The sequence below is a fragment of the Dipodomys merriami genome, unplaced genomic scaffold, assembly GCF_024711535.1.
Source record: "Dipodomys merriami isolate MVZ:Mamm:240054 unplaced genomic scaffold, mDipMer1.0.p SCAF_33, whole genome shotgun sequence".
NCBI lineage: Eukaryota > Metazoa > Chordata > Mammalia > Rodentia > Heteromyidae > Dipodomys > Dipodomys merriami.
The window spans coordinates 5,890,863-5,905,252 of record NW_027204826.1 but is presented as its reverse complement, the minus strand read 5'-3'; the positions used below and the strand labels follow the sequence as shown (position 1 = coordinate 5,905,252).

General features: G+C 52.8%; 1 protein-coding gene across 4 annotated transcripts in view; it reads left to right on the top strand.

Moving 5' to 3' along the window:
• Window positions 1-14,390, top strand: part of Coro2b (coronin 2B) — a 65,884-nt gene that overhangs the window by 47,346 nt on the left and 4,148 nt on the right. For all 4 annotated transcript variants that reach the window (XM_070043023.1, XM_070043021.1, XM_070043020.1 and 1 more), the window contains exons 3-9: window positions 1,421-1,537; window positions 8,165-8,314; window positions 8,919-9,083; window positions 11,742-11,858; window positions 12,735-12,839; window positions 13,436-13,532; window positions 14,276-14,388. In XM_070043023.1, coding sequence (XP_069899124.1) covers window positions 1,421-1,537; window positions 8,165-8,314; window positions 8,919-9,083; window positions 11,742-11,858; window positions 12,735-12,839; window positions 13,436-13,532; window positions 14,276-14,388 — 864 coding nt within the window. The remainder of the gene's footprint in view (window positions 1-1,420; window positions 1,538-8,164; window positions 8,315-8,918; window positions 9,084-11,741; window positions 11,859-12,734; window positions 12,840-13,435; window positions 13,533-14,275; window positions 14,389-14,390) is intronic.

The window sequence follows — 14,390 nt, the reverse complement described above, 5'->3', positions numbered from 1 at the left end:
ACACACACACACACACACACACACCAAACTATAAAGGTGCCAGTTTCGTCAAGTCTGCCGGCACTACAATTGATGTGTTTTGTTGTTGAGCATTGCCTGCAGAGAAGTATCTTTTAAGTATTTCAGAATCCTGAAAACATTACTATATACAAGCCTTTATTAAAACTGTGATCGCAGCTGGGCACAGATGGCTCATGCCTGTCATCCTAGCTACTCAGGAGGCTGAGATCTGAGGATCAAGGCTCAAAGCCAGCCTGGGCAGGAAAGTCCGTGAGACTCTTATCTCCAATAAACCACCAGAAAACCGGAAGTGGCTCTGTGGCTCAAGTGGTACAGCGCTCGCCTTGAGCTGAAGAGCGCAGGGACAGCGCCCAAGCCCAGAGTTCAAGCCCCACGATTGACCAAAAACAACAACAAAAAACTGCGATCACATTAACTTACAATCAAACCAATTGGAGTAGAAACAGAAGCATTAAATAAATATTAAATATAAAAATATTACATTTTAAATATTAAAAATCCATCACTCGGTACCAGGGTGCCACTCCGATCTTGAGGCTGTTTGTTACTCTCTAAAGTGAAGACGCATTGCAGCCTGTTGTGGGCCGACGCTGTGTGACTTGCAGGTGCTCCAGGGCCCCCTGGTGTGGGGGCCGGAGAGTCCCTTCTTTATCCTGAAATTTGCACCCATGGGTCTGGTTCCACCTCGAAAACTAGCAAATGCACAAATCCAAGCCTTTCCCCTAGAGACCCCATTGTTAATCATGAGGAAATAGCAGGTTGGGAGAAGTTTGTTAACTTTCCCAAGGCCCAGGGGGGGAGTGTGATTCCCGCCACCTGGGAGATGGGGATAGAGAGGGCTGTGTCACAGAAAAGTAGCCAGTGAGCCAGGCACTGGTGGCTCATGCCTGTCATCCTAGCTACTCAGGAGGCTGAGAGCTGAGGATCGTGGTTCAAAGAAAGTCCAGGCAGGAAAGTCTGTGAGACTCTTTTCTCCAATAAACCACCAGAAAACCGAAAGTGGTGCTGTGCTCAAGTGGTAGAATACTCACCTTGAGCTGAAGAGCTTAGGGACAGCACCCAGGCCCAGAGTTCAAGCCCCATGACTGACAAAAAAAGAAAAGTAGCTAGTGAGTGTGGATCATGGGGAGTGGAGAGGGTGTAAGGAACTTGGGTTTGGGGCCTGTTTCTTTTGGTGTTTGGACAGAACCTCAGCATGATTATGAGGCTGGAAATTCTCAAGGTCCACTGGGGTTTCAGTGGACTGGATCCAGAAGCAGCCAGGGAATTCTGTGATTTTTTTTTCCAGGACACAGAAAGAAAGTGAAGCTCCGGGGATCCTACCCCAGCTGATCCTACCCCTGCAGGGCTACTCTAAGGCCACTGTTCAACCCTGTCCCGTGCTTTTTGTCCTCCACAGACAGGCAGAATCGAGCCCAACTACCCCAAGGTGTGTGGCCACCAGGGTAACGTGCTGGACGTCAAGTGGAACCCCTTCATTGACAACATCATTGCCTCCTGCTCTGAGGACACGTCAGTAAGTGAGGACCCACACGCTACTCCTCCCTGTCCTACTCTATCCTCTTCCTTGCCCTCCCAGCTAGCCCAGATGGGGATGATTGGAGGATGGTAGAGAAGTCAGTCCATGCAGCACAGGGCAGACCTTATGTTTCTGGTGTGCGTGGGTTTAGAAGTGTGACAATGTAGGTGAGAACCAAAAACAAAAAACCTTCAGGTTGTGATTTGGTCCTGGCTGTGCTCTGTGATGCAGGGCAGAGGGAGGAGGGGAGGGATGCAGAGAGTAGCGAGCTGGCAGCCTCTGGGCTTGGCAGAGTGACATGGTAAATGCCCCCAGGGGCAGTGTGTCAAAGCTGCTGTGTATCTATCCCTCCCTTGGGCACTACTGGTTCTCATGGGTATTCAGGGAGGGGTCACAGGTCAGGGAGACTTCAGTAGATACCAGGTTTCTGGCCAAACTTCCAGCCAAGCTACAGGGTATACCTGTGCTCACTGGCATGGTCTGGGGCAGGCCACATCCTCAGGATTCTGGCAGTTGAAGGAACCCAGAGTTTAGGTTCTCTAGTCTTTCTAGGCTGGACAGTGAGCTTCTGAAGGCAGAAGCTCTGAATCCAGGCATCTAGCACATGGCCAAGTATTGGTGGGTGGATGGATGGATGGATGGATAGATTGATGATGGATGGATGGATCAGTAGATATATAGATGGATCGATGGGTGGATAGATGAGTGGATGGATGAGTAATTGTATGGATGGGTAGATTGATGGATAGATTTATAGAGAGTAGATTAATGCATAGATGAGTAGATGGATGGATGAGTGGATAGACGGATAGATGGATGGGTGGATGGATGGATGAGTCATGGGTAGATAGATGAATGAGTGGATGAATTTGTGGATGGATGGATGGGCGGATTGGTGGATGGATGGTTAGAGGGTAGTTTAATAGATGGATGGGTAGATAGATTAATGGATGGATGGATGGTAGATAGATGAATGGATGGATGGATGGTGTGTGGCTGGATGAATGGGTGGATGGGTAGATGGATGGGTAGAGGATAGATTAATGGGTAGATGGATGGTGGATAGATGAATGGATGGATGATGGATGGATGGATGGATGGTGTGTGGATGGATGGATGGATGGATGGATGGGTAGAGGATAGATTAATGGGTAGATGGATGATAGATGGAAGAATGATTATACTGGTGAATGAGAGAGCTTAATGGATGGATGATGAGCAGAAGGAAAGATAACTAGATTTGTTGGGAGATGGATTGATGGGCAGTGGAAAGATAAACATGAAAGAATTAATGAATCAATTAATGAAAGAGATTGACAGTAAAGTCTCCATCAGGGAAGGGTGTGGTGGCAAATGCCTGCTATCCCAGGTACTTTGGAGGAAATAGGGGGATTGCAGCTCACGGCCAATCTGGGAAAAAGTTTCCGTGACTCTTTAAATCAAAAACTAAACCAGGCATGGTGGTTCTTGTCAGGTAGGAGGATCGTGATTGGAGAATAGGCACTAGGCAAAAATAATGGAGCTGGGAAGGGGGCAGACAAGTAGTGTGGGCTAAAGAGTCCAGTGGTCAGTTCAGGAAAGGACAGGGCTCAACCGGAAAGAAGGGAGGTGAGTCACTACCTACTTTCCTCTCCAGGAGTGCAGCACCATTGTCTCTGTCCTGTTCACTGAGCTGTGGGATGCTGTCACCTGCTTAATTTCAAGTCACCCTTGAAACTAAGGACTCCTGCTCTTATTTGGGCTGGCCAAAATGTATTCATTTAGGCCTCTAGCCCACTGGTGACCAGGAACCTCAGCCAAGGGTTAGAGGCCGGTCTAGCTTACAGCTGGACCAGGGGAGAACCTGTGTTTCTTGTGGACGTGGGATCCTGGCTGCTCCTTCTCCTCTGCCCCAAGCTCCACCCACCCAGTGGTGCACAGTGTCAGCAGATTCCTCTGGCCTCTTGAAAGAGCAGGTTCCCCTTTGGAGAAGTTAGGGTACAGCCCTTGGGGTTGCTTCCTCTGTCTCCTCTTCAAGTCGCAACTCGTAACTTACCTGGTTCTCGATGGATCCTTCTCTTACCTAAGGAGAGCCTTGAGCGCTGGGACCCCAGAACAAGCTATTGAGGGTGATATGTACTCAGACAAGCATAAGGCTCTGTCTGCCCTGGTCACAGAAGCTAAGCAAGTCCCTCATGTTGCACACAGCATGTCCAGTGCCCTCCTGCCTGCTGGGGTCCCAAAGGACCCGAAGGTAGAGATGACTTCTCAGCTCCCTCACAGGCTGAGTGGCCGGGGGCGTGTGACCTAACCTCTCTCACTCTTGATTTTGCTCTTTCTGAAGGAGTAATAATGAGACTTGTCTGTAGTTCTATGCCTGGGGCCTCCAAAAATGCCTCTGATCTCAGCCTTGCTCCATGCCTGGCCCGGGCAGAGACACCAAAGCAATAGGAAATACGGTGCAGATGTATATGAGACCAGATTCGCCTTGACCCAGAAGCAGGGACAAAAGGAAGTTGGGAAGAGCTGGATGTGGGACAGACAGGATGTTGGCCTACAGAAGAGAGTTAAAGGAATCCCAGAAAGAGGCCCTGCCCTGGACAGGCCAGTCGGAGTGGGGGTGCATTTGGTAGAGAAGGGGAGAAAGGGAATGCTGGGCTGCAGCCAGACCCCTGGGGAATGGCTGTTCAGTGAGAAAATGAATATGGTGGAGGCTGGGAAGGGAGGCTGGGACAGGAAATGATGTGGGGTGCAGAACTTGGAAATGGAGCCTGGGCTTCTCAAGCTATCTGGGCAGTGGATGCTAGAAAGGGAGCCATGAGGACACTGTGGTCGCAGCCATCTTTGAGGAGATGAGACCAGAGCTAGCTGCAGAATGTCTAGGATCTGCATAAGCAGGGAGGGAGGGAGAGGGCAGTCCCCAGGGAGAGGGCAGCCCCCAGGGCAGGGTGTGGCCGAGAGGAAGGAAAGGGAAGGCCAGGCTCAGGGCAGGAGGTGGGGTGTTCTGGCTAGAGCTGCTGATCCAGAGAGAGGAGATTAAGGCTGGCTCAGAGAGAAGCTAAGCTCTCCCCACACCTGCCAGGCCAGCTGCTCCAGAAGCCTGGCCCAAAGCCCCACCGGAGCTCAGGTGTGTGCCCCCGCCCCTGCCCCAGAGGGGCCCAGGGCCTTGGCAATGAAGCCAGCAGTCCCCAAGGCTGGAACCCAGCTGTTGTGCAAAGGGCACCCTGAAGGTGAAGTCACATAGTGAGTGACTTAGGGCAGCCCTGGTTATACAGAGCTGGGGGAACTGAGGGTCTGAGCCATAGTGCCTGTCCAGATTCCTCACCTAGTACTTATACCACAGTGCTCCAACTGGGAGGATGGAGCCTAGGAGACAGTTGGGGGGGGCTTTACTGGCCTCTCTGCCCCCAACTAAGGACCTTGAGGTCCATGCCTCCAGGACTCCCTCCCTGGACCCAGTCCAGCTTCCCGAATGGTAACACACATTGTCTAGAAGCAGATGCACCAGGCACAGTGCCCCAAACCTGGGCTGGGAACACAGAGCGAAGCCTCCCCCCGCCCCAGAAACCCCAGTCCCTGATCAGCACTGAACCTGCTAGTCCTTCGGAATTGCAGAAGACACTGAGGTGTCCTTCCTCCCCATCACCCCACCCTGTGACATTATGGGGGGGCGTGGATCTGTTGAGGGTCCACCACCCCCGCAGGGTCCAGCTTGCCTGAGCCCCTTTCCCCAGGGCCCGGAGGGCGGAGGGCTACATGGGGTTGTAAGTCTCCCTGGCGTGTGGCAGAGTCCAACCCTTCCCACCCAGATGATGTCACCTATTGTTGCTGGGCTGCGCTTTTTATAGCTTCTGCCGCAGCCAGGGAGAGCAGCCGGCAGCAGGCAGGCACGGGAAGGGAGCCATCTCTTTCCAAGCCTCGTGCTCCAAGTCTTGGGGGTGGGGGTGGGGGAGGGAGGGCAGTAACCAGAGCGGGGCAGGGGTGCAGAGAGAAAGCTCACACACCTAGGAGAAAGGAAGGAGGCCGCTCTCTGGGCAGACCAAGCGCAGCATGGTTCTTGTGCCTTCAAGTCGAGCTCTTCCCCCAGAGAGATACAGCTCTTCTCTGAAGACCTGGGTAGTACATTGGTTCTGCTTGAAGCTGCCCTGTCCCGTCCCACCCCATAGCTGGAGAAACAGCATTTCTCACCCATCAGATGGGGGGAGAGAATAAGATTGTATGCGTGTGTGCGTGTGTATTCACAGTGCTAAGGTTCCAGGCAAATGATCCACCAATGAGGTAAGCTCCCAGCCTTTCAGCATTTGAAAAGGTGAGCCACACATAACCCCTGTCCTTCAAAAGCACACCCTAGGGTGAGGATCATCACAGAATGAGCTGGAATCCTCAAAGAGAAATGGGCAGAGCCCAGGGTCAAGTTCATCTTGGGATAGTTAGACAACAGATATCTGTCTGGCCATTTATGAAGATAAAGTAGCCAGGCACTGATGGCTCACAGGTGTAATCCTGGCTACTCAGGAGGCTGGTGAAGTTCAAAGCCAGTTTGGGCAGAAAAGTTTGTGAGACTCTTCTCTCCAATTGGTCAGCAAAATTTTAGTCCAAGGTGGAGCTGTGGCTCAAGTGGTAGAGTGCTGGCCTTCAGCAAATAAGCTCAGGGACAGTGCCCAGGCCCTGAGTTCAAGGCCCTTGACCAGCACAGAGATAGATAGATAGATAGATGGATAGATAGATAGATAGATAGATAGATAGATAGATAGATATAGATAGATAGATAGATAGATGACAGATAGATGCATAGATAGGTACGTAGGTGATAGATAAATCATTGACTTACTAGAATCTGCCTTTCTCACCCCAGACTCCCAGTTGATGGTTATATGAACTTTGGGGGTCTTTTAGGGACACAAGTAAGGGAAATACTCATTTCTGTGATCTTTGATCAGGAAGCTCATCAGAAGGTCTCCCTTCAGACACCCCAATTCCCAGCCAGACTCCCCAGGCCTGGCTTTGCCTTTGCCTTCTGTATTATGTTCTTCAACATCATTCTAGCCTTTGGGGTTCCAATCAAATGGCTACCACGACATATAAATAGTAGATGTGCTATTTCCCCTAAAAGTTTTTTTTTTTTAATGTGCATTGCTTCCCTAACATTGATCACTTGTTGAGTTCCTTTTTGAGTTTTCTGTTTATGCTGTAATAAACACCTTCATGCCTAGAGACATTCTTGTATTGTATTTGTTTGATTGTTTTTCTGCCATTACCAGAGTTTGAACCCAGGGCCTCAAGCTTTGCTCAGTTTCTTGCTTACAGTTGATGCTCTTCCGCTTAGACCATGCCTCCAGTGCAGGCTTTTTTTTGCTAGCGATGGAGTCTTGCACACTTTTCTGCCCGGACTGGCTTTGAACTGTCATTCTCAAATCTCTGCCTCCTCCATAGCTAGGATTATAGGCCTGAGCCACCTGCACCTAGCCTCTTATATTGAGTTTTAAGAGTTGAATTATTGTCTGAAGGAATGGCTCAAGAAGTAGAGGCCTGCCTAGCAATCCTGAGGCCCTGAGTTCAAATCTTAGTATTGCCAAAAAAAAAACAAAAACAAAAATGAAAGAGAAGCTGGCTTTTTCTTTTTTCTTTTTTCCAGTTGGCTATTTTAGCAGATTGTAAATAGCATTACCAAGCTATTTTTTTTCCTGTTTTCTTATCACTAACAAGGGTGGAATTCTGTGTTTCGAGAAGGTGGTCTTACAGGTGTTTGAAGTTGGAGTCACCTGTACTTTGCCCTCTCCACCTTGTTGGACTCTAATAAATGGAATTAATGATGATAATAACAGACTTATAACTCTATTCTGATTTTACGCTGCCAGTATGCCAGGCAGATCAAGCATCTCCCTTTCCCCAGATGGCATAGCGGAGACTGCAGATTGACTGGCTTGAGTTCCAGACCCCCCATCCCTGGTGAATGTCCTAAAGGGGTCCCTGACTACAGAAATGGCCCAGTGCCCGCTCTGGGTCTCACTGCTTCCCGCGTGTCCCCCTCCTTCTCTTGTTACATCATCCTGCTCTGCTGCCTTGTCTGCATCACAAGAAGAAAATAGCAGCTCTATCCAGGCCCTCTCTGGCCTTTCCGCTCAGGCCCAGCCTCCCACTGAAGTCTACCCCTGAGTCTGGCATCTCTTGGCCACCTCCTGAATGCACCTCTCTCCCTCAGTCCGGGCGTCAAAGACAGAGTGAGGGACATGGCCATGGGTCATGGTGTGTGTGTAGGGGGGGGAGGGGAGTACACAGGAGAGCAGGCAGAAGGCAGATTCTTAGGAGGGCATGGAGGGAAAGAGAAGGTGGGCTTTTCAATGAGACGCTAGCTAAAATCCCTTGTGCTATCCTCACAATGGTCCCAAGCCTGGCTTGCCCACAGTAGGACCAGCATCCTTGAAGCCATACTCTTAGCTAGCTTGTGGTGACATCATTTAGAGAAGCCAAAGGAAACAGCCCACCACCCCTTCACCACCATACCCCAGGCAGCTCAGCCTCCCACCCGGATTAGAGCCTGCCACACCCAACCAGTTGCGGAAGACCTGGTGCCCTGGGGAAGCAGGGCCTTTCACAGCGCCTCCTGCTGGTGTCACCCGGCCACAGCCCTGCATTCCCCTGCAGGTACGGATCTGGGAGATCCCGGAGGGCGGCCTGAAGCGGAACATGACCGTGGCGCGGCTGGAACTGCATGGGCACAGCCGGCGCGTGGGGCTGGTGGAGTGGCACCCCACCACCAACAACATCCTATTCAGTGCTGGCTATGACTACAAGGTGCGTTGCCACTGGGATGGGGTTCTGGGATGCTGGCAGGGATGGAAGGGATACCTAGGGGCGTCAGAAGCCCACTTCCCAGCAATGGACTGCTCTGGTCTCCATCTCTTGCACATACCTGAGCAGGTACCCCATGCACCTCATCCACCCTGGTAGCTGGTGACATTGTCCCTGCCTTCTCCGATGGTTGATGGGCTGGGGAGAATGCCTACTCCCTGTGTATAGCCCCCATGTGACCACTTCTTAGCCAACAGTTGGCCGCTACTCACCTGATCACAAGAGTGTGGAGCCCTGGCCCCTCTGCCCCATGCCAAGCCCTCTAAAAAGGTGTCACAACCTGGGTCCTGGCAAGTGACATTTCCTCTCCTTGCTGGTTGCAGAAGCTGAGAACCAGACTGGGCCTAGGACCTTGGATAAGGCATCTTCTAGGGCTTGAGAAATGGGATGTATCAGTCTGTCTCCATAGAACCCAATAGTGTCATTCAGCATCACAGCACAAAGCCCTGCGTGGGCCTTTCTCCTAGACTGTCAGTGTGGCTGGAAGACAGACTCCTAAGACAGCAGCTGACCCCATTCCCCTGCTCCCACATGCCTGCTTTTGCAGGTCCTCATCTGGAACCTGGATGTGGGCGAGCCGGTGAAGATGATTGACTGCCACACGGATGTGGTCCTGTGCATGTCCTTCAACACGGACGGCAGCCTGCTCACCACCACATGCAAAGACAAGAAGCTGCGTGTGATCGAGCCCCGCTCTGGCCGCGTTCTGCAGGTGGAGCCCTAGTGTTGAAGGTGGAGGGGAGGAGGAAAATGGGGCCCAGGATTCGGCTTGGAGCCATGCCTGGAAGAAAAGGCTGTGCCTGGACCTCCATCTGTGAATCTCTCCTGAAGGCTGGTGCCTGTCTGCTCTAGGCCTTTCCAAGTCCATGGGAGCCCTGCTTCGTACTAAGGGGAGAGGGACCCTAGGACCCTTTCCTGCCCCTGGTACCTGGTAATGCCTCCAAATGGGATTCTTGTGGCCTACACTGGAGACTCCATCAGACCCCAATCCCCAGGCATTAACTGTGCCCCATCATGGGCACGGGAAGGGGGGGTGGGCAGGGGGACTGGACACTACCCAACCACTGGTGTGTAATAGGCTGGGAGAGTGAGTAGGGGTGCTGTCCCCACAGACAGCCTCAAGTGGGGACTTAGTGTGGAATGATCTCCATTTGGGTCTGAATCTCCCGAGTGTGAGGAAGAATTGCATTCCATTTGGTAATAACCAGTGAGCATTTGTGTTTTAGACATTTTATCATAGTATTTAATGCATTCATATATTGTACTTTGACTCCTCTATTGCTATTTCTCTTTCAAAAACCCCTTCCCCCCGCCCCTCTTTTCTTTGCCTTTTTTTTTTTTCCTTCTGGTCATGGGGCTTGAACTCTGGGCCTGGGCGCTGTCCCTCAGCTCTTCAGCTCAAGGCTAGTGTTCTACCACTTTGAGCCACAGCACCACTTCTGGTTTTCTGGTGGTCAATTGGAGATAAGAGTTGCATAGACTTTCCTGCCCGGGCTGGCTCTGAACCATGATCCTCAGTTCTCAGCCTCCTGAGTAGCTAGGATTATAGGCGTGAACCACTGGCACCCAGCTTTTTCTTTTCTTTTTGTAATAGTTTTTACTGGGTTTTATTATGCCATCTTTATACACAGACAGGATAGACTCAAGCGTCATTCGCCTCTAAGCATTCTTTGTCCTTCTTATATCTGTTCCCTCTGCCACCTTTCTCCACCAGACTGCCCCACAATTATGTGTGGGTGCATGCGCGTGTGCGCGCACACACACACACATACACACACACACACACACACACGGCTTAGCTTCTTGCAAGTTTGAGAAAAACCTGCTCTTTATCTTTCTGAACCTGGCTTATTTTGCCTTAAGGTAGGTGGTTGATCATCCTCAGTTCCCTCTGTGTTCTTGCAAATGTCATAATTTCATTCTTCTTTGCTGCTAATCTGCCGTGTGTAGACACCGCAGAGTCTCAGGTAGGACTCAGGAACCGTGCAGACCACACGCAACACAAGACTCCTGGCTGTTTCAGTTCCACAGTTGAGCTCTGGCTTCTGTTTCTGAGAGGTTCTGTTCAGAAGGCACCGGGTTACAACACAGAGAGGCCAGGAGGCAGTAAGGGTCCCCCATGATGAGACTCTCCGTGATGAGTGTCCCTGTGACAAGGGTCCCCATGATGTGTCTCTGTGACGAGGACACCGGGATGGAATTCAAACAAGCACTGCCACCATTGGCCTTTCTCAACAACCTTCAACATTCACATCTTGTAATGGATGTGTCCTCCCAGTCAATGTTCCTTGAGCACCTACATTTGCCAGTCATGGGGCTAGGTGGAAAAGGAAATGTGCGTGGAATTTGGGTTTTGTCTGCTGCTCAAGAAAGTGCCTGAGCCGGGTGCCAGTGGCTCATGCCTGTAACCCTAGCTACTCAGGATCATGGTTCAAAGCCAGCCTGGGCAGGAAAGTCCGTGAGACTCTCATGTCTAAAAATCCACTAGCAAACTGGAAGTGGTGCTGTGGCTCAAGCAGTAGAGTGCTCACCTTGAGCACAGGGACAGCGCCCAAGCCCAGAGTTCAAGCCCCACAACTGACAAAAAAGAAAGAAAGGAAGAAAGAAAAAAGAAAAAGGAAGGAAGGAAGGAAGGAAGGAAGGAAGGAAGGAAGGACCTGAGCCCAGTGTATTAATCTTTGGAGATGCCTGGACCATTACTACAAATGACAGAACAATCTTAGTTGCTGACGTGAACACTGATGGACACTTCCTAGGTCCTTGCTGTATGTGACACCATCAGCCCTCAGGACAGCCTTGTTTTTGGACACACTGCCCGCCCATTTCTTGTGTGAGAACACCCAGCCATGGAGAGGCTGAGATTCAAAGCCCCCAGTCTCAGGGGGAGCTAGAATTGAACCCAGATCCCACAGTGCTTTAGAAAGGATGGTGGAGAGTGGAGAAGTGGGGCTGGGAATGTGGCTTCGTGGTAGAGTACTCACTTAGCATGCATGAAGCCCTGGGTTCCATTCCTCAGTACCACATAAACAGCAAGGCTGGAAATGGTGCTTTGGCAAGTGGCTGAGTGCTAGCCTTGAGCAAAAGAAGCTCAGGGACAGCCCAGGCCCTGAGTTCAAGACCCAGGATTGAAGGAGGAGAGCGAGAGGGAGGGAGGGGGGAGAGGTGATGTTCTAGCTCACAGATGAGGACCTCCATGTGACAAGGACACTGGTGATGGCATTTGGGGACCAGGACACTGGTGGCAGCATTTGGGGACCACCTGCAGGATCTTTTCCCTGGCCTCTTGGGATCCAGATGTAGACACTCAGTCCAGCTCAGGACAGTACTCAAGTGCTGGGGCCCTGGCTCACCCACACTGTCTGTCCCCCAGGAGGCAAACTGCAAGAACCACAGGGTGAACAGAGTGGTCTTCCTGGGAAACATGAAGCGGCTGCTCACCACAGGGGTCTCCAGGTGGAACACGAGACAGATCGCCCTCTGGGACCAGGTCAGCTCTGGGGAGGCCATAGTGGGCAGGGAATGGGCAGGCAGGGAGAGGGAGATGACCAGAAGGGAGAAGGAAAGGGTGGGCAGTGTAGATCTGAGCTTGGGCAGTGGGCAGGGGGTGGGGAGGGGTGTCTCTTTCCCAGATGAGTCTGTAGTCTAGGTCCCTAGGCCTCTGCTCTGGTTAGAGGGTCACAAGACGTCAGCAAAGGAAAGGGCCGAAGGAGGCACCTGGGATGCTGGTCCAATGGACTGAGAAGTGGTTCCTGAGGGCCCTGGCCCCGCTCTGGCCTTGTGCTGAGAGGGGACCAGGCAGGCATCCAGGCCAGACCCCGCTGTGGTCACAGCCTGCCCGGACACAGGCACGCACTGACTGCTGGAGCTCCAACTAAAGCGGGATAAGGGGCCTGCTCAGGCCAGGCCAGCCTCAGGCCCCTCTTTGGGGGTGGAAGGGGCGGGGGCGGGGGGATCCCACCCTCTTCCCCAGGCCCAGGCTGGGCACTTTCACAAGGAGTGGGGTACTGGAGCAGAGCTTGGCTCCTTTGTCCCTATACTACAGTGTCTGCATGCATCTGCTCCAACTCCGGCCCCAAAAGGCCTGGCCACCTCTGGGAAATGGGGGGGGGGGGGTCCCAGGTGTCCATGAGCAGGAACCTCCCTGTCCTCTCCCACCCCTCACCCAGAGCAGCAGCATGGCCGGGCCCTGTAGGTCAGAGGCCAGTGTGGGAAGCAGATGGAATCTCTGTGTGACCGGAGGGGAAGCCCAGCCCCTCCCTCCCAGACCTCTGTGATCGGCAGTTGTAGGTGGGCCTTGCTGGGGTTTGCAAGGCGACCTGCAGGTCCTCCTGGGCACTGGCTGAGCCCTCCACCCACCCCACAGGAGGACCTCTCCATGCCGCTGATTGAGGAGGAGATCGATGGGCTCTCCGGCCTCCTGTTCCCCTTCTATGATGCTGACACCCACATGCTCTACCTTGCTGGAAAGGTAGTAGAAGGTGGGGGAGGGACCGGGGAATCAGAGGAGACCCCTGCCTCCTCCCCCCAACTTCTGCCCCCAGCCATGAACCGACCCAGGGCTCTGGGTCTCCTCCATCCCCCATCTGTCCCTACATTCAAGTCTGACGTTGGTTCTTACTAAAGTGTGAGTGACAGAATTTACCAAATGGCAAGGTGGGGTGGGACTGACACGGAAACAAAAGATCTGAGCCTCAAGTGCAGTGACTTTTGATGGAATTCGAGACACCTGCGAGGAGATCTTCGATCGAAAAGACCATCATATCACAAGTTCATGTGCACCTGTGTGCATGCACATTTGATGGTGCACCTGCATGTGTGGACGCACATGCCTATGTCTGTGCATGCACACAGGCACTGACCGCACCCCACCCCACCCCCACCCCACTAGAAAGACCCCTGTTCCGGAATCTCAAGGGAGCTAAGTGGTGCCTGGTCTCCCTGGTCTCTGAGCATCGCAGCTCTTCTGACTCCCTGATGCCAGACCTCCCTCTGCCTTGAATCCCCCCCCCCGTCCCACCCTCCCCTCTGCCCCCACTCTTCTTACCTCCTCCCTCTGGTCCCCAGGGTGATGGGAACATCCGCTACTACGAGCTCAGCACGGAGAAGCCCTATCTGAGTTACCTCATGGAGTTCCGCTCCCCGGCCCCCCAGAAAGGCCTAGGTAAGGGCCAGAGACCAGGCAGCCTCTCCACACAGGGCAGGAAGCCAGCCCTCTCTAACTGGCAAGGTGATGGTTGGGGGGCGGGGGGAAGGAGACACACAGTCATGGCTAGATGACGAGCCTTCCAGGCGCCACCCCTGACTCTTAACCCCCACTTTGATGCTTCCTGTCACCCCACCTTCCTTGGGCCACTGCCATCCTGTCCAGCTGTGGCCTGGAGCCGAAGGGGAGACCTAGCCCCAGTCTGGCTGACACAGTGAGAGTCAGGTCATTATCTAAAGTTCAAAGGCCAATTCTTTCATACTGGAGATTGAACTCACCTGAGCCGTGCCTCCAGCCCTTCTTCCTGTTGGTTATTTGTGACGTGGGAACAGCTTGGGCTGCCATCTTCCGATGTGTTATATGTTAGCCTTGCCCGTGCTGCTCACGGTAACAGGCACACACCCCTGGGCCCAGCCATTGTGTGACCCCAGACCTGGGTTACCCACCAGGTCCAGCCATTGTGTGTCCCCGGACCTGGTTGGTTGGGATGGAGTCTCTTGAGCTTTTATGCTCAGGCTGTCCTTAAACAGTGATGCCCGACCTCTGCCTCCCAACGAGCTGGGATTACAGGCACACCTGAACAGGCCCATCTCTAAAGCACACAGTGGTGAAGCTGTCTTGGTGATGGCCCACAGGCTGCCCTACCTGGGGACGCCCAGAAGTGGGCACCAGCATTGACAGAACCACGCATCTTTCCGCAGGGGTCATGCCCAAACACGGGCTGGATGTGTCAGCCTGCGAGGTGTTCCGTTTCTACAAACTGGTGACTCTGAAGGGCCTGATTGAGCCCATCTCCATGATTGTGCCCAGGAGGGT